This window comes from Lactuca serriola, chromosome 8 (genome assembly GCF_051521515.1).
Source record: "Lactuca serriola cultivar US96UC23 chromosome 8, Lser_US96UC23_V15, whole genome shotgun sequence".
In the NCBI taxonomy this organism is placed as follows: Eukaryota; Viridiplantae; Streptophyta; class Magnoliopsida; order Asterales; family Asteraceae; genus Lactuca; species Lactuca serriola.
Window position 1 is genome coordinate 182,199,268 of NC_136415.1, and position 19,538 is coordinate 182,218,805.

General features: G+C 39.7%; 1 protein-coding gene and 1 pseudogene across 1 annotated transcript; both read left to right on the forward strand.

The window, feature by feature from the left end:
• Positions 1 to 10,212: 10,212 nt before the first annotated feature.
• Positions 10,213 to 15,266, forward strand: LOC145066278 (disease resistance-like protein DSC1). Its single transcript, XM_079013485.1, has 5 exons — positions 10,213 to 10,855; positions 11,600 to 12,740; positions 12,831 to 13,277; positions 13,365 to 14,201; positions 14,302 to 15,266. The coding sequence occupies exons 2-5, from the start codon at positions 11,691 to 11,693 to the stop codon at positions 14,866 to 14,868; spliced, it is 2,901 nt and encodes a 966-aa protein (XP_078869611.1). The 5' UTR covers positions 10,213 to 10,855; positions 11,600 to 11,690; the 3' UTR covers positions 14,869 to 15,266.
• On the forward strand, positions 10,338 to 10,859 carry LOC145067660 (toll/interleukin-1 receptor-like protein pseudogene; annotated as a pseudogene).
• Positions 15,267 to 19,538: the final 4,272 nt, after the last annotated feature.

The following is a 19,538-nucleotide window of genomic DNA, read 5'->3' on the forward strand; positions in this document are numbered from 1 at the left end:
GCAAACCCTTGAAATCAGGGTTTCATCCAGACTGGCGGACTCGCCGTGTCCGGAATATGGACTCGTCGAGTCGCCAACTTAAACGTGCTCGAAATCGCGACCCTACTTGACGAGTCCAGCTACCGACTCGTCGAGTCCCCCCCTTAAAACTTGAAGAAAATAACAATAAATAGAATATAAATATCATACCAGAATCGGGGTGTTACAACCCTCCCCCACTTGTCTCAGACTTCGTCCTCGAAGTCTGCTGTTGCTGAATCTAAGAACAACTCGGGGTAATTCCCCCGCATCTCCTCCTCGGACTCCCACGTCCACTCAGAACCCTTCCGGTGCTGCCATTGTACCTTTACCAACTGAATCACCTTGTTCCTCAAGGTCTTCACCTTCCGATCCAAGATCGCAACTAGCTTCTCGACATAATTTAGGCTGCTATCAACCTGAATATCCTCAATGGGCACTATTGCCGACTCGTCCACCAAACACTTCCTCAGCTGAGAAACATGGAAAGTGTTGTGGATCTGGCTAAGCTCTGACGGGAGATCCAACCGATAAGCAACCCGACCCACCTGGGCCAAAATCCTAAAAGGACCAATGAACGTGGGGCCCAGCTTGCCCCTCTTCCGAAACCTGATAACACCCTTCCAGGGCGATACCTTCAGGAGGACCCTATCGCCCACCTGGAACTCCAAATCTGAACGTCTCCTATCGGCGTAACTCTTCTACCGACTCTGCACAGTCTGCAGTCTGCCACGAACCTGCTGGATCAATTATGTCGTCTTGAGCACCACCTCGGTGCTTCCAATGACTCGTTGACCGACCTCGCCCCAACAAATCGGGGTCCTGCACTTCCTCCCATAGAGCATTTTGAAAGGAGGTCGATCGATACTCGCGTGGTAACTGTTGTTATACGAAAATTCCGCTAACGGAAGCTACGTATCCCAACTGCCACCGAAGTCTAGAACATATGCCCACAGGATATCCTCGAGGGTCTGAATCGTTCTCTCGCTCTGTCCGTCCGTTTGAGGATGGAAAGCGGTGCTAAAATGGAGACAAGTACCCATCTCGTCGTGAAACCGCTTCCAGATCTGGAAGTAAAACGGACATCTCGGTCTGACACCATTGATACAGACACTCCATGACGTGCCACCACCTCCCTCACATAAATATCAGCTAACTTTTCTGCTGATATGCTCTCCTGGATCGGTATAAAATGAGCACTCTTCGTCAACCGATCCACAATAACCCATATAGAATCCACTCCACGCGCAGTCCTGGGAAGCTTCGTGATGAAATCCATGGTAATGTATTCCCATTTCCACACCGGAATGTCTAACGGCTGCATCTTGCCGTGAGGTCTCTGGTGTTCTGCCTTAACCTTCCTGCAGGTCAGGCACCTCTCCACATACCAAGCGACATCCCGCTTCATGCAAGGCCACCAATAATAGGGTCGAAGATCTCTATACATCTTCGTAGCCCCTGGATGAATGGAAAATCGAGACTTATGGGCCTCATCCATCAACACTTGTCGTACTCCGCCCCAGTACGGCACCCAAACTCTCCCGTGAAGGGTCAACAATCCTCTACTATAATGGTCAAAAGCTACTTGGCCCACGATCCTTTCACACTTTTGTCTCTCCTCCTTGAGGCCCTCTACTTGTGCCTCCTTAATTTGCTCCAATAATGGAGTAATCACCGTCATCCTCAAACAAATGTCTCTGATCGGGGCCGCTACTGCCTTGCGGCTCAAGGCGTCGGCCACTACGTTGGCCTTCCCTAGGTGATAAAGGATCTCACAGTCGTAATCCTTCAACACATCTAACCATCGCCTCTGCCTCATGTTCAGATTCGGCTGATCCATGAGGTACCTCAAGCTCTTGTGATCCGTGTAAATGGTACAACGGACCCCATAAAGGTAATGTCTCCAAATCTTGAGGGCAAACACCACTGCCCCCAGCTCTAAATCATGCGTAGGATAATTAGCCTCGTGAGGCTCCAACTGTCTCGAGGCATAAGCTATCACACGGCCTCGCTGCATCAACACTGCTCCCATACCTGTGATCGAGGCATCACAATAGACTACAAAATCCTCCACTTCCTCTGGCAGGGTAAGAATCGGTGCCTCGTACAAGATCTGCCCGAGGGTCTCAAACGCTACCTGCTACTCAGGCCCCTAATGAAACGCTACCGAATTCTTGGTCAGTCGGGTGAGCGGTACTGCTATCTTGGAGAAATCCTGGATGAATCTCCGGTAATACCCTGCCAATCCTAGGAAACTCCGAATCTCGGATGGAGACTTCGGAACCTCCCACTGCATCACGACCTCAATCTTGGCCGGATCTACCAAAATACCATCCTGGTTGACGAGGTGACCAAGGAACTGCACCTCGCGCAACCAAAACTCACACTTGGAGAACTTCGCGAAAAGTCTCTCCTTCCTCAAAACCTCTAGCACCTCTCTCAGGTGCTCCTCGTGTTGCTCTTGAGTCTTGGAATACACCAAGATATCGTTTATGAATACTATCACAGACCGATCCAGCATCTGCCTGCACACGCGGTTCATGAGGTCCATGAATGCGGCCGGAGCATTGGTGAGCCCAAACGGCATCACCACAAACTCATAATGACCATACCTGGTCCTGAAGGCAGTCTTCTGCACATCCTCGCCTCTGACCCGCATCTGGTGATATCCGGAACGTAAATCAATCATGGAGAACCAAGACGCTCCCTGAAGTTGATCAAGCAAATCATCTATCCTCGGAAGTGGGTAACAATTCTTCACCGTTACCTTATTCAGCTCCCGGTAATCTATACACATACGGTGCGACCCGTCCTTTTTCTTCACGAATAAAATCGGTGCACCCTAGGGCGAACTGCTCGGCCTGATAAATCCCTTGTCTAGCATCTCTTGCAACTGCGTAGACAATTCCTGCATCTTTGGGGGAGCCAACTGATACGGTGCCTTGGCTATCGGAGCTGCACCAGGGACTAGATCAATCCCGAACTCAACCTGTCTCACAGGAGGTACCCCCGACAATTCTTCCGAAAATACATCCGAGTAGTCTCGCACCACCGGAACATCATCAATTGTCACCTTGCCCTTCTCCTGGGAATCTGAAACATAGGCAATATAGCCGACACAACCCTGCTGAAAGTAGCGTCTTGCCCTCGCTGCTGAACACAGAACTGGCCCGCGTTGTGGCTTCTCTCCCTGAATCACTAACTCTCCCCCACCGGGAGCGCGAACCCTCACCAACTGTAGCTCACAATCTATCACCGCCCCATTGGGGCTCAGCCAATCCATGCCTACTATGACCTTATTCCCTCGCAAGGGAATTGGGACTAAGTCCACCAGAAATTGCTCATCGAATAACTGCAGAGAACACCCTCTGTGCACCCTTGCCACCCTAACGGTCCTATCAGCCGCTATCTCAACCTCAAGTGGACAATCTAGCTCCCCTGGAGCTCTACTAAACCTCTTGCTAAGTGCAAGAGAGACGAATGATCGGGTAGCTCCCGAATCAAACAATATTGTAGCTGAGATGCCGTTCACCGAGAACGACCCTATACAAAACATATAACCATAAGAAACAATGAAGAAATAAATACTGAGATAAGGGAAAAATACATACCCGTCACCACATCAGGAGTCGATCGCGCCTCCTCTGCTGTCAGCTGAAAAGCCCTACTCTTCGCCACCGGCGTCTCGACTCGGCCCTGATGGCCATCTGAAATCCTCAAGGTAGCAGGAGTTGGGGCTGACACCTTCCCCGCTGACGCTAAACTCGGACACTGGGACTTTTTATGTCCCCTCTGATTGCACCGGAAGCAAATCAGCTCTAATGCCGCAACGGTGGTGGTAGTGGCTGTACAATCTCTGCTCATATGCCCAGTCCGGCCGCACTTGTAGCAGCCGGCACTCCCTGCCTTGCACGCCCTGTCGTGCAATCTCCCACACTTTCCACACTGAGCGTGGCTCTGCTGACTCCTAGCTCTATGATATGAACCCTTGGGCTTTTTGCCCAAATTCCCTGAACCTAGAGCCGCCTCCGGCTTCCTCTTTCTCTCCATCTCAAGGTCAATCTCCCTCTCTCGAGCCCTAGCAATCATGTCATCCAACGTCTTACAGCTGGACCGGCTCACGAACTGGCGGATATCACTCCGCAGCATCTCATGATAACGATCTTTCTTCATTTCCTCATCAGCTGCGTACTGAGGAATAAGAAGAGCCCTCTCCCTTAACTTGGCGGTAATCTCCGCCACTATCTCTGTAGTCTGGGTAAGATCTTGAAACTTGCGTGCTAACTGCTACACCTCAATAACCGGTGCGAACTCGACTCTGAATCTGTTAGTAAAATCTGCCCAGGTCATGACATCCAAGGCTGTGTCATCCCCGATGGCATGACCAATCTCCTCCCACCAATCCCGTATCTTGTTTTAGAAGACAGGACGCCAATCTGACCTTGTCCCCCTCGGGACATCTGCTAGTGTGGAAGGCGTTGACCATATCTGCCAACCATCTGGTGCTCGCTATGGGGTCCCGCGCCCCGTGGTAATCTGGAGATCCACATGCACAGAACTCCCTGAAGGTAAGCGTGTGTGACCCCATCATGGCCGCTACCTCAACACGAAAAGTACTTAGTCTCTCATCCATCAACTCCAAGATACCCTCCTTGATCGAACCAAATATCACAGGAGTCTGCTCAAGTATGGTGCGAGTAATCTCTGAAGAGATAAAGTCCCTGGTCTGCTCATCCATCTGCCCGGCCTCCAGGCCTGATCCTGATCCCACTTCGGCACCTGAACTGCCGACTGCTGGTCTAGGGCGTAATACCACCATTCTGAAACACAACATAAAAACATCAGGAACACTGATATATCTCAAGGAATCACTACTACCACAAGTTTCCCGGTCTCATCTCAGCTTTCCTTGATTCGAGTACGGATCCTCTGCTTCCAGTAGTACGGGCCCATACTACCTTCCACATCTATCCGTACTTTCCTCAAGTACTGCCTTGACTCCACCAAGTCACTATTACTGCTAATGATCTATGCTACTCTCATCCTAGGCTTGCCCTAGGGAATTCTCTGACCATACCCGATCCAGTCCTCAACTGCTGAAAGCCTCCCTGTGATGCCAATTAGCCCTCACCTGAATACCATCACATGCGGCGAGGCTTGGATAATCCTTCAAGTAAAAGACTCATCCCTACAACGGTTATACTTAGACAAGAGCTGCGCAATAGGGCTAAGTCTAGCACTCTGAGATTATTCAACCCTGTTCACATGTGACGTGATGTATTCACCTAATGGCTAACTCCCATCACTTAGAGTACCACAAAGCACAAAGCAAGAAGCATTCAGACATAGGAGACCACTCAAGCAATTCTATCCTCATAAAAGGGAAGTTGTACTAGCATACAATGCTATGTTCATATTATCAGGCATAACCGAAACAGGCTATCCTACTACTGACTACTCTATGTTAGCATGAAATTCTTATAAGGCTGAAACACATAAAGTAGACATATAAGGCATCCTCTTAGATCCTTAGTTCTATACTAGCATGTTGTTCTACTGAAACTAAAGCTGATATTCACAACATAACTTGTATGGGTAATTTGGGAGTACTTACTTGAACTCGGCTGATCGCATGCACCACACCCCTTTTCTCTTTTCAAAGTTCTTACCTTTCTTAAAAAAAATTCTTTTTACTTTTCTAAAACTCTTTTCTTTCGAAAAACAGTTTACCATTTCCTTAGTTTGAGTTCAGACACACCCGAAAGTGTGCCCTAATCCCTCAAACCAAGGCTCTAATACCAACTTGTAACATCCCAAAATACGACCCAAATTTTTTGTTTAAATAGTAATAAAAATCATATACTGATTGTCATATCATAAAAACCATACGTCAAATATCTCAACTCATAATAAAATGTCATGAAACAACTGTATCAAATCAAACTACGAATCAAAACAAACTCCCAGGAATAAGACTGAAGCTATGGTGTGTGCGATGCCATCATCCCGAGCTCTTCCCCTTACTTGCGGAAGTACCTGAAACCAAAACTGAAACTGTAAGCACGAAGCTTAGTGAGCTCCCCCAAACTACCACATACCATACAATAACATATAAGCACGTATTGGGCCTTGCCCACTGCATCGGGTCGAAGCCCGGAAACTGCATCGGACCGTAGTCCGGAACTGACTGGGACCTTGTCCCCTGCATCGGACCGGTGTCCGGAACTAACTGCATCGGACCGAAGTCCGGAACTGACTGCATCGGACCAAAGTCCGGAACTAAATGATCATAGCATAGCATAACACATATCTACTAGCATAACACATATCATTTAGCATAAACACATATACTGCATACTGCATCGGACCGTAGCCCGGAACACATATCACATAATACTGTCTGAGTCACGAAGACATCAAACATACTGACTACTGCATCGGACCAAAGTCCGGAAACTACTGCTAACTAAACGAGCCGGTATTGTGGCCTTAGACCCGTTCCTACTGGAAGGAAAACTCACCTCGTAGCCTAGCTGCTGAAAGGACTGCTCCGGAATCTGTCTGCTGCGGTTCCAGTTTCACCCCGGCTACAATATCCATGAGCACCATCAATCAAATACTGATAATAATAATAATACTGAGGGTAAAATGACTCTCCTACCCTTAGCCCAAGTCAACCTAACTGTCAAAGTCAACATTCAGTTGACCTGACTCGTCGAGTTGGATCGCCAAGTCGTCGAGTCCTTACTCTTACTTTCTTGATTCCTCTCGCTGCTACTCGTCGAGTTTTGGCGCAAACTCGGCGAGTTCCTCTTCGCTACTAACACTCCGACAATCTGCATCCGACTCGCCGAGTTGTATGAACAACTCGTCGAGTTCTCCTTCATCAGATGATCATTCTAGCTGTGACTCGCCGAGTTGTATGAATAACTCGTCGAGTCTGTTCAGGGCATTGACTCACCGAGTTCTTCCACGAATGAGTCTAACCCTCTAGCTCACCGAGTCCACCTCTCACTCACTGGTTCCACTCGGCATAACTCGAAAAAGGAAACACAGGGGACTCGCGACTCGACTCGCCGAGTCGTATGCATGCAAACATTATATACTCGATTCTACTTGAAACCAGTCCATACCATTAATAGATCTGGGTTCCTGGGACTTGATTTACACGTAAAGTTTCCAACTTTACGTGTAAATAACATCAAATGAAGGTTTTAAGGTTCAAAGCACACTATAATAGTAGATCTAGAGCTTTCATGCAAAATGGATCCCTTAAGGTGATAGATCTAAGCTTCTGGAGTTCAAATCTAGCTAGATCCGAAGGCTAATCAACTCCATGAGTCCTCTATGCTACTATTAAGCCAAGAAATGGTTCAAGAATGGCTTCAAAAAGGATATTTAAGCATAGAAACAGAAAAGGGCCAATATATACCTTACTTTCTTCTGAAATTCCTCAAGGATCTAGGATCTTCTTCTCCTCTTCTCGATCTACCTTCCTTTATTTCTCAAAATCTTCAAAGAACACACCAAAAACACACAAAATGTAAAGAGGGCTCTAGGGTTTCGAGAATGATGCTTAGAGGGGTGATGGGGGCTGACTTGAGGCCCCAAAAGTTGTTTAAATAGGGTGCAAACCCTTGAAATCAGGGTTTCATCCAGACTGGCGGACTCGCCGAGTCCGGAATATGGACTCGTTGAGTCGCCAACTTAAACGTGCTCAAAATCGCGACCCTACTCGACGAGTCCGGCTACCGACTCGTCGAGTCCCCCCTTAAAACTTGAAGAAAATAACAATAAATAGAATATAAATATCATACCAGAATCGGGGTGTTACAGAAATAGAGTAGAAGAGTGAATGTGATTCTTACTAACTTAGAAGAAATGTTAGTGTATGCTAGTGTAGAGTGTTTGTGATATAATTTTCTATTAGATTGACTCCTTGAAAGTTTTTTTTTTTGCTTTGTGCTATGAGAAACCTATATTGATATTAATTAAGTATTAATCAAATGTGTTAGGTTACATGCACTAAAATTAAATAGATTTAGAATGCTTGATTAGGCTCTATTGTGCTACCCGCGTTTGATTCTAACCGTTGTAGTGCATGATCTTTCAATCGAAAGATTTCTCAATTTTAGTTAATGCAATTGTATTCGTAAGAATGTTAGTTAACATTGTTAAAAGTTTCTTTTGTGACTGTTTACTCACCGTTTTTTAACTTGTATTCTGACGATTGAATTTTGGAAGCTCTTATATCCGGAGAGGCACGCAGGGTGGTTAGAATGTGATGTAAATTATATTAATAGGTTCTTGTTATGTACTACTCATTTAATAACAATACTTACTTTACTGCAAAAATTTTGATTGACAGTAAACCATGTCGGTGATCTCATTATTGATATAGCGTAGACAGGATGACGGTCGACGGACAGTTGTGTTGTCAGCTTTCATCACTGATACATTTGATTGGAGTGACATGGCTGACAGATTCGTTTACCTAACTTAGGTAGACTGCGATACAATATAATTGTGTTTAGATTACATTACCTAAGTATTTATATACTGTAATGTGATTTGGTGATTAATTGTTTCTAACATTTTTTTTGTAGCTTTACATCCCAATCAATATACCAAATGCTTACTGGTTTTTGGGTGCTTTGGATTTGAAGACATTCAAAATGACTATATATGATAGTCATTGGAAGAGCAACTACTCTTCAGAAATTGAGAATTGGTTTATTGGTATGCGAGCCTGCATTCACAGACTGCTAGTCGGTATCAACTACTTAGGTAGTGAACCAACTGAGTCAATTCCACTTGAGATTTTGAACATGACACTCGAAAAGGCCCTACAAGTACCTCAACACATTGATAGTAGAGAGTATTGTGAGGTGTTTTTGTGTTGGTTCCTAGAGACGTTAATCATCAAGAAATTGTATTTTATAGAGGGTATAAGGGGTCCATGGGCTATGACATATCGTTAACGATTAGCCTATTTTTTTTGGGGGGTAGAAGGACAAAGATGATTTGAACATTGTATAATTATTTAAAACAAATCCCTTTAGTTTTTTTTTTTTTTTTTTTTTTTTTTTTTTTTTTTTTTTGATTTTAAGATTACAATTTCATTTTAGATTTTGTAAAACCAAAATTTATACAAAAAGAACAAAAACACATTTTACGCATAAAAAAAGGAACTATTTCGAAACAATGGTCTGGAACCCTACTCCAGTCCAGAACACGGTATCCAGACAAAATGATTATTTTACAAAAAAAATAATAATAATAAAATAAAATAAAATAAGAAATTCGAGTCATTTTTTTCAAAGAGTTCATTTGTACGGGTTAATTTACTCAATTTCCCTTTAAATGTTTATGTAATTATAAAATAATATTTTAACATATTAATTAAAAAAGAAAAGAAAAATGAGAGGTGATGTGATAAGACTCCGTAGCTGTTAAATGAGGTGAAGGGAGAATAACGAAAAGAAAATTTGATATGACGTTTGATGTGAAAACTCAAAACTATGATAAAATGAATGACCACACCCATAGCATTCAGTATTAGAATATTTTTCAAAGTTTCATCCACCATAAAATCAAACTTTTTTAAGGCCAAATCACTTTCTTCAAATCTAGAATCACAATGCTCCTCCATGTCATTGTAATCAACAATAAAAACTATAACTGTCAATAACAATAAATTACTTGTAATCAAGAGATGTAGCTCAATTTAAACATTCTTACCTTCTTAACAGTGTGCACATGTATTCGTTCGGTAATAAACACCAATAAAGTTACACTCATTTAATTTAACCCTCCATTTGTTAAACCTTTTGGTGTTATAATAAACCAATATCCATGTAATACCATTTAATCGAACAAAGTGTATTATTCACATAGATAGGTCGTAGGCAATTGGTAACTTCAAATATAGTAAACACTGGAAAAAAAAAAAATACATATTGCGATGTTCAATTGAATGAAAAACAAAATTATAATATAATGATTTTGGTGCAGTTAATTTTAGCAAACAATATAATCAGCCAATATTGAATATTTTCTAAAAGTTAAACATCATAATTCATATGTTATCATGTTAGCGATACTTTTTCCAAAAGAGAAGAAAAAAGTATTCACGCGGAGACCAAATCAGCTAAAGAAGACAACATACATTGACTTTGCTGCCAAACATTGACTCTTGACTCTAGTACCAAACAAGAGACATTCATCTCGAATTTAGATCTAAGACAACCAAAATCAGAAGCAACGAAACTTATAATCCCAGCTTATATACACTCTTGTAATTCTTCTCAAGTACTTCCATGGCCATCCTCACTGAATTACCAGAAGAACAAGAAGCGGCAATAAAATATGATGTTTTCCTGAGTTTCAGAGGGAAAGACACTCGTCTGGGTTTTATGGATCACCTCTACCAAGCTTTGGTGAATGAAAACATCTCTACCTTTCTTGATGAGGAAGAGGTTGAAACTGGGGAAGAACTTAAACCAGAACTTGCAAGAGCTATAAAAAGCTCTCGTGCTTCCATAATTGTGTTATCCAAGAACTACGCATCTTCAACATGGTGTCTGGATGAACTCGTGATGATCCTGGAGCAACGAAGGGTCTCTGATCATATTGTTCTCCCTGTTTTTTACAATGTCGAGCCGACACATATCAGAAAGCAAGAAAGCACTTTTGGGGAAGCGTTATTTGAACACAAACAGAGGATTGAGTCAGAAAAGGATGTGGAGAAGAAAACTCAATGTGCTCGTAAGTTGGAGATGTGGACGAAAGGACTTACAGAGATTGCTGATTTGAAAGGAAAAGATGCAACTGGATGGTAAAACATTCATACTATATTTTCACAAACTTCTTCACTTTTGTATGGAGAACCAAGTCCATTAAAAATCCCACAATCCATGGAGACAAAAATAATCCAGGGGTATTTTGGGAAAAACTGTCATATTTTAAGTTTTTGGTATTTGTTTAGAATTCTATTTTCCATTAGCCGTATTGCATTAGGTTTCTTTCATTGTTTAGTATAAATAGGATTCATCCATAGTTGTTTTTTTAATTCTTAGTTCTAACTAGTTTTGTTTTTACCTTTTCTGTCCCAAGTTCTTTTTCATCACCTGATCACGTTTCTTTTTTGAAGTTTTCTAGAACAAAGACTTGCACTTGTTCTATTATTGCATCTGTGTTTATTTACACTTGAAAGACTTGGTTAACAAGTAAATTTTCCAAAAGTTTTTTGGTTACCTGTTCTTCCTTTCCTCTCCCCTGTTTTCTGTCCCTGTTGCTTTGTTGCTGTCACAAAGCTTAAACCTTAAACTTAGAGCATACCATTGTGAGATTTAGCTTTTAACCATTGTTGGGATTAAAAGCTTTGTGGGGACTAAGCTGTCGAAACATATACAAAGTGCCCACCCTTATGGTTAAACTGTGCGTATATTTTTATTTTAGTCCCTTAATTTCATATTAATTAAAAGGATGCAAAACACTAGTTATTGTCTTATTGATCAGTTTAATCAATTTGATATATGGGCTGCTGTATCTTCTTGATAGAATTTGATTCCTTTTTCAGAAGAGAGACGGTGGTCATCGAAGAAGTCGTGAAAGAAATTAGTACTAGACTGGAACTACACTTGCAAAGGAGAATTCCACACCTAATTGGGATGGAAGATTCTATTTATACCATCAGTTCCTGGTTAAAAAAAGAATCTTCTGAAGCTGCTGAAATTCTCACAATTTGGGGAATGCCCGGGATCGGAAAAACAACATTGGCAGAATATATGTTTACCTCGCACCGCCATAAATTTGAAAGTAGTAGCTTTGTTGAAGCCATTGGAAGAAGATGTGCACAACAGCCATATTCGCAAATAGATTTGCAAAAACAGCTTCTTGGAGACGTTCTAAAGAAAAGAAAGATTGAAGAAAATAATGCAGATTTATGCACATCTAAGGTTGAAAAGGCATTATCTAGGAAAAAGGCACTTCTGGTTCTTGATGATGTTGATAACTTTCAGCAACTGGATGTGCTTATTGGAACAAAAGGTTTTCATCCAGGAAGCAAGATTATAGTAACAACCAAAGATGGCTCCCTAACAGAAAAGTGTTCATTGTTTCGTATGAAATTCCCTCCAAAACATACAAAGCTTGCACTTCATGGCTTAAGTGACACTGCATCTATGAGACTTTTATGTTGGCATGCGTTTGGAAACAATGATCCGAAGAAAGGTTATGAGAAAGAAGCAGAACGAGTTGCCAAGTTTTGTGGAGGACATCCATTGGCTATTAAAGTTTTGGGTTGTTCATTAATTAATAAAGATGCAGCCATATGGAGTGACGTCCTTGAAATGTTGGAGGCAAAAGGATATTTAACTGATGTACAAGAGAATGTACAAAAGGCTCTGCAAATTAGCTTTGATTCTTTATCAGGGGACTGCAAAGAACTTTTCAAGCACATTGCTTGTTTTTTTGTTGGAAAAGAAAGAGAAGTTACACAAACAATATTAAAGGAATGTGGGTTTCAAACATCATATGGGATCAACAAGCTCATTGATAGATGTCTTCTCAAAATTGGAGGAAGAAATGAGTTGAGGATGCATCAATTGCTTCAAGAGATGGGGAGAGATTTAGTCCGTAAAGAATCACCTGAAAAGCCATGGAAGCGTAGTCGAGTATGGAAACATGAGGAGTCCCTCGATTTGTTGAAAAAGGACAAGGTAAATACGACATAGTCATTAAGAGTATTCGTTAGCTAGCTTTATCATCTATATAAAAATTAGTGTTTGTTGTAATTTTCTTTTTGATAGGGCACCCATAGGATTCAAGGTCTTATCCTTGACACGAATCTATTGAGAAAGGAGCTATCGCATAGATCAGGTAGTCTGACTGAGCATAACTTCCAAAATGATGATGTGAACAAGACTCTTAGAGCTGCCCAACCAATCCAGATGGTCTATGAGTTCTTTTTAAGAATTTGGTTGTTTTTTGCTCGGCTTCTCCTAATGCTTTCATCTTCTCATTGCAAAAAAGTCGAATTGAGAGCAGATGCATTAAGAAAGATGGATAAGCTAAAGCTACTCCAACTCAATCATGTAAAAATCAACGGATCATACAAGAATTTTCCAAAAGGTTTAAGGTGGTTGTGCATGCGTGGATTCCATTCAAAATTCATACCTTACGACTTACCAATGGAAAATTTGGTTGCTCTTGACATGTCTTACAGTAATCTCACACAACTTTGGAAGAAGCCAAAGGTATGAAATTAAAGCTTTTACTTCAACTTTTAGTCTATTAATACCTTCGTGATAATATTCTTGATTAGAGGATATCCAATGCAACAGCATCTTGGGTCATTGAAGATTCTTAATCTGAGTAATTCCAAGCTTGTTAGAGTCGAAGGCTTCTCCGGGTTACCTGCACTTGAGAGGTTGTATCTTACAAACTGTGAAAGCTTAGTTCATGTGTGTGAGTCAATTGGTGGATGTGATAGCCTTCTTGTTCTTGACTTGAGCTACTGTGATAAGCTTAGTAATGTTCCAATTAGCATTAGCAAATTAAAGAATGTTAGAATTTTATCATTTGACGGTTGCTTAGGTGCTAGTGAATTTCTAATGCGGATGAAGGATATGAAGTCATATGCATATTCCTCTTCTGTTGGAGAATTTATACCGAAAACTCCAAAATCAATTTTGCTACCTTCACTAGTAACCTTGTCGCTTGTAGGCAGTAATTTATCTAATGAATCCTTTCCAAAGAACTTCAGTAGCATGCCAATGTTGAAGGCATTATGTCTAAGGAAGAATCCAATTGATTCCCTGCCTGATTGTGTGAGAAGCCTTAGTAGGCTTGAGGTACTCGACGTTGGAGAATGTTGGATGCTGAAGTCGGTATTGTACCCTCCATTTACAATCAAACAGTTGTCTACTGAAAAGTGTTTGTCACTTATTAAAATAACATTCCATCAAGAAATGTTGTCACCACCAGTTGTGTATTATGATTGGTCGGAGTCATTGACCGAAATTCAAGGCATAATCAAATTTCAAGCTATTGCACAAATTGAGGACCAGATATTATGTAGCTTGGGGTGGATAAATTTACAACATGTGAAAGATCAGAGGATCCGGATATCGGAGTCATCCTTATGGTCTCGTGCAAAGAAACTCCCAATTCCAGTCCAGGTATTCTCTTTCTTCTGCTCTGTTGCTATGGATCTCACAAACACAAACACACACACACAAATATGCAGAAAATTCATACAATCGAATGTTTTATTCGCAGATGTTTTACGAATTTGGAATATTTAGCACATGTTTTCATGGGAAAGCAGTTCCGGATTGGTTACATCATAAAAGCAAGGGTTCATCAATATCAATAGCCATGCCATCGTCTTCAATGAATAAGAGTATACAAGGAATAAATATAAGCTTTGTGCATACATTTCCAGGCATAGGAAAGCAAAGTCGTTTAAAAATAAAAGTACAAAACGTGACAATAAATCGCACCTGGATATATTATGGTCATATTTTTTCTTTCCGAGAAACTGATGAAGATATGGTATGGTTAAGTCATTGGATGTTTGGGAATGAGATAAAAAATGGTGATGAAGTTTGTGTTACAATATTAGAAAATAAACTATATGGTGGAGTAATGGTAAGAGAGTGTGCAATCGGTCCTGTGTACACTAATAAGGACAATAATGAAGAAGATCCTTTGAGTTATTACAAGTCGTGGAAACATATTATTGGTGGTGATCTGTCCGATTTTCAAGTAGCCTCAGGAGAGTACTTTCTAAACAATTTTCGTTTTATTTCTCATTACCATGTATTTAAAAGACCTCTTAACTAATTTTCTTGTGGTACAAAAGTTAATTTGTAAAAAATTTTCTAATTCCAAATTTTAAAAGGTATACTAATGAGATTATCACTCCTTAATATTGAATATGAATGGACTTACAGATCATGAGGGTTTGTATTAAGTAGTTAAACGTTTTCTCAATGATAAATATCACGTCAACATTTGGGACAAGTCTCTCTCAACCCCAATCGTAAGCAGTATAGTGGTGTTAGGTATTTGGTCAAAACTTTGTACTTTACAGCTTCTTGCAGGTTTTCTTCTGTTTTATAAAAGTTTTCGTTCCAAAAAATGTGGGGTGTTTTCTATATAAGGACTAAATAAAGTACGGTAATAAAATGTACTATAGTTAGGGTAGAATACCCCTGTTTAAAAAACCTTACTCAATAGTTAAATATATTTTACGACAACAACTTTTGATGTGAGGTCCAAACTTTTAATTTTTTTGCGAGTTTAGTCCGTTTTGCTTTGAACATTTTTTAAATGACGATTTTGCCCTTATTTTTTCTTTTTTCATTTTTTTTATTAATCTTATTAATTTTTTATTAAAATAAATAAAAAGAAAATTGAAACTAATTTCTCTCTCTCTCTCTCTCTCTCTCTCTCATCCTCTCTCTCTGTACACGTACCTATCTTCTTCTTCCTGAAAATCAGTCCAGATGAACAAAAAAACACCGATAACAAATTGTTGAAGTCGTTGGTTATCAATGGAGATGGAGAAAACAGAAGGAGAAATCATATCTAGGTTAGGGGCTGTTTGGCAAGATCTGAATTTTTAAGATCTGAATTTTTAAGAGATCTGAATTTCTAAGAGAGTCTGAACTTTTAAGATCTGAATTTTTAACGTGCTGTTTGGTTGGAACCTCTTAATTGCTGTGCTGAATTATAAAAATGACCATTTTACCCTTCTGTATTACTTTTTGTTGAATTCATTATTTTTGTTTATAAAATAACGAACTAACTTCTTGAATAATCATAATATATATATATATATATATATATATATATATATATATATATATATATATATACAAACACTATATAAAATGCAAATTAAACTTAAATCAAAATTAGACACAAATCTATCAACTATAGCAATCAAAATTGCTTTGTTTTGGATAACATTGCTATAACAAAATAGAATCACATTACTATAAATCAATAAAAGTATATTACTATAAACACACTTTTAAACAAGCTTACAAAAATAACCTGAGCTATATGCTTATATGCTTACATTACATGTATACAACCATGTTTTTGTGTGTTCCACATGAGTGATATCTCCATAACCTTCAAATATACACCAGGGACAAAAATGTCAATAAAGATTCACAATATGTTTGACTCTACATCAGTTTGATTTTTCTTCTCCAACTCCACCATTATCATTTGAAGTCATTGCAGTATAGTCCCGATATCTTTTCAACTGTTGATTGCTCTTGGAAGGGGATTATCTTCCTTAAATAACAAGAGCAATGATGGTAACGATGAATAACCATGGATAACTAGCTTCTAATTTCAAATACAGGAGAACTAATCAAGTTTATGAGGAAAAAAACTGATCAAACTGCAAACGAACACAAATCTACCTATAATAAATAATACAGCTGACTTTAAATCTTCAATACCATCAGATGAAAAAAGATTAATACCGAAAACAACATCATAATAAAAAACATAAAAGCCCAGCAACAAGAGCACACCGAGAACCATTATTTGATGCACAAACAGGTTTCAGAAATAAACCCTAGAAATCGATTTCAGAAATTGGTTTCAGAAATTAACCCTATAATCGATTTTAGATAGACAAATAGGTTTCAGAGAGCTATTACCTGATGTTGTTGTCGACGAGTTTGAGGGGGTGGAGGGCGGCGCAGGCGACAACTCTGGTGGAGGTGGAGGCGATGATCGGACGGTGGTTAAAGCAATAGCGGAGGGTAGCAGGTCGTCGAAGATTGTTAGGAGGGAGAAAGAAGTCGCCTCATGAAATAGAACAGGGAAGAGTGAATATGTTTTTGGGCAAAACTGGAAACACGCGTGCTTTATTTTTTTCAGATACAACCTCAAGTCTGATAAATTAAGAGGCTTTTTTTAATTTAAGAGACAAAAAATAAGAGACTACCAAACACATCATATCTGAAATTTTAAGAGATTGCCTCTTAATTTTTCAATTAAGGGGTAAACAAACGACCCCTTAGTCTTCTCCATCTGTGTTTTGAGATGTTCGTCTTCTCCATTTGTTTCCAGATCTGTTTGTGTTCTCCATCATAGTCATGATTGGTTTACAGCACCACCCTTTCTCAGTTTATCTTCTCCATATATGTCTCGGTTTTCAGATCTATCACCAGAAAACCCACCTCAACCACACCCTTTAGTATCATGGTATATCTTCAACATATGGTCTCCAATCTTCGATCTTGTCGCCTCCGTTAGAAATCACCACCATTCTCAAATTAAGCAAAATGAATTTTAGAAGTGAAAGGAAAAAAACCACCTTCCTCTACCTTCGATTTCCACCATGTTTTCCTCAAACAAAACCTTCATCATCATCAATTCCGAAATCAACAATGCCCTTAATCTCATTTTTTTGACGAATCTGTACTTCCACATAGACCAATTTCTCATCAGGGTTTTTTAAGCCACCAGTTGTTCGTAGTAGAACAAGATGAATTTGGAGGTTGAATACGAAGTTTGAAAAGTACCTTCATCCATTGATGAACAACTCTGATGAGCATCAATGGTTTTTATACGTCGCCAATCTCTTTCTTGAACAGATATGATGACGACGCAACTGGAGAAGATAAATGGTGGCGGCGATGTTCCAAATCGACAACAACATTCTAGACCGTTTTCTAAAAACTGAAGACAACGATGACAATCTAGATTTGAAGAAGGGGAGTGTTTACAGATCACCAAAAAGTTGAGAGTTCGATTGTCTTCGACGAAAATCGATGCTTTTTGGTGGTGGCGTCAATCTTTGAAGATGGTGGTGGCGGCCTTCATCTTTTCCGGTGGTGGTGTCTGGTGGTTATGTTACCTATGTGTGTGTGTGTGTGAGAGAGAGAGAGAGAGAGAGAGAGAGAAAAGGTGGGTGGGGAAGGGAGTGAAGGTGGGGCTTGGTTTCTATTTGTTTTTTTTCTTAAACTAGAAAAGAGTTAAAAGTAAAAAAAAAAAAAAGAAGAGAAAATAAAATATAGAGGGTAAAATCGTCATATAATAAAGTTCAAAGAAAACTAGACCAAACTCGCAACAAAATAAAAAGTTTTGACCTGTGGTGCTAGTCCAAACTTTTTTCGACCAAAGTGGTAATTTTGAGCTAACCTTAGGGACCATTTGTGCAGTTTTGTCTTAAAACCCTAATCTACTATCAACCACCGTCAAACTCCTCTCATTGAGACCCACCTATTACGAGGGTGTTTGGCTTAACTTTTAAAATGACTTTTGACTTTATCTTTTAGAAAAATTCAAAAAGATGTTTGCTAAGTGAAAAGGACTTTTGTAAATGACTTTTCCAATAGAGTAATTTGAGTCTTTTTGAAAAGTAACGATTACGTGACTTTTCCCAACTTTTCACCAGCTAAAAATATTAAATTACCAATATACCCCCATCTACCCTAATTAATTCTTCATTCATAGATACGATTCCCTCATTACTTCTCGTTCTCTCTGTTCACCCACTCTTCTCTCTCGTATCTCGACCTGCAACATCACCCTATAACACCGACGACACCGACGACCTGCAACGAACTGAAGCACCAGCCTTTCTCGATCTCTGATCAGCTTTGTTTTCTTTTCCAGTCGATTTCCGATCTCCGATTTTACAATATTCTTGTCTATTTCCGATTTTCAGTAGCAAAGAAATGTGTTCCTCCCGATTTCTGAAATTGATATGTTGTGTAATTGATGTGCTGTGAAATGTGTTCCTCCCAATTTCAAATTTTCCTTGAACTGTTCTTCTCTCTAGCATCTGAAATAGTGATTATTCTGTGATTTGTTCCTCCCGATTTTTGAAATTGATATACTGTGAAATAGTGATTATTCTGTGAACTTGATGAAATATGAATTAACAATTAGTGAAATTGATGAAATATGAAGCTGATGAAAATTTTTGTTCGGGGATGATATTTGTGTTAACAGATAACTGATTTGTGAAATTGATATGCTGCGAAATAGTGATTATTCTGTGAACTTGATGAAATATGAATTAACAATTAGTGAAATTGATGAAATATGAAGCTGATGAAATTTTTTGTTTAGGGATGATATTTGTGTTAACAGATAACTGATTTGTGAAATTGAGATGTTGTGATATTCTATTTTTTCTGTTTTGATTAGAATTTTGATAAATTAATGAAATCATTTAGGAAGGTTAATGAAATTGGTTTGTTGCTTAAATGTTGATACTATATGTAATTCACAGATAATGGATGAAAACAACACTACAATTGTTGATTGTGAAAAATCTTTAAAAATGAAAAAACCAAAATTTGGGTGGGATAATCGTAGCTTCATGGTGTTTGTTGATTCATGCTTGATTGAACAAAAAAAGCCATAAACCCACTACCTCCTTTGATAAAGTTGGGTGGGAAAATATACAAAAACACATTAAGGAGAAAACAGGTTACAACCTTGAAAAAAAAACAACTAACAAACAAATGGGA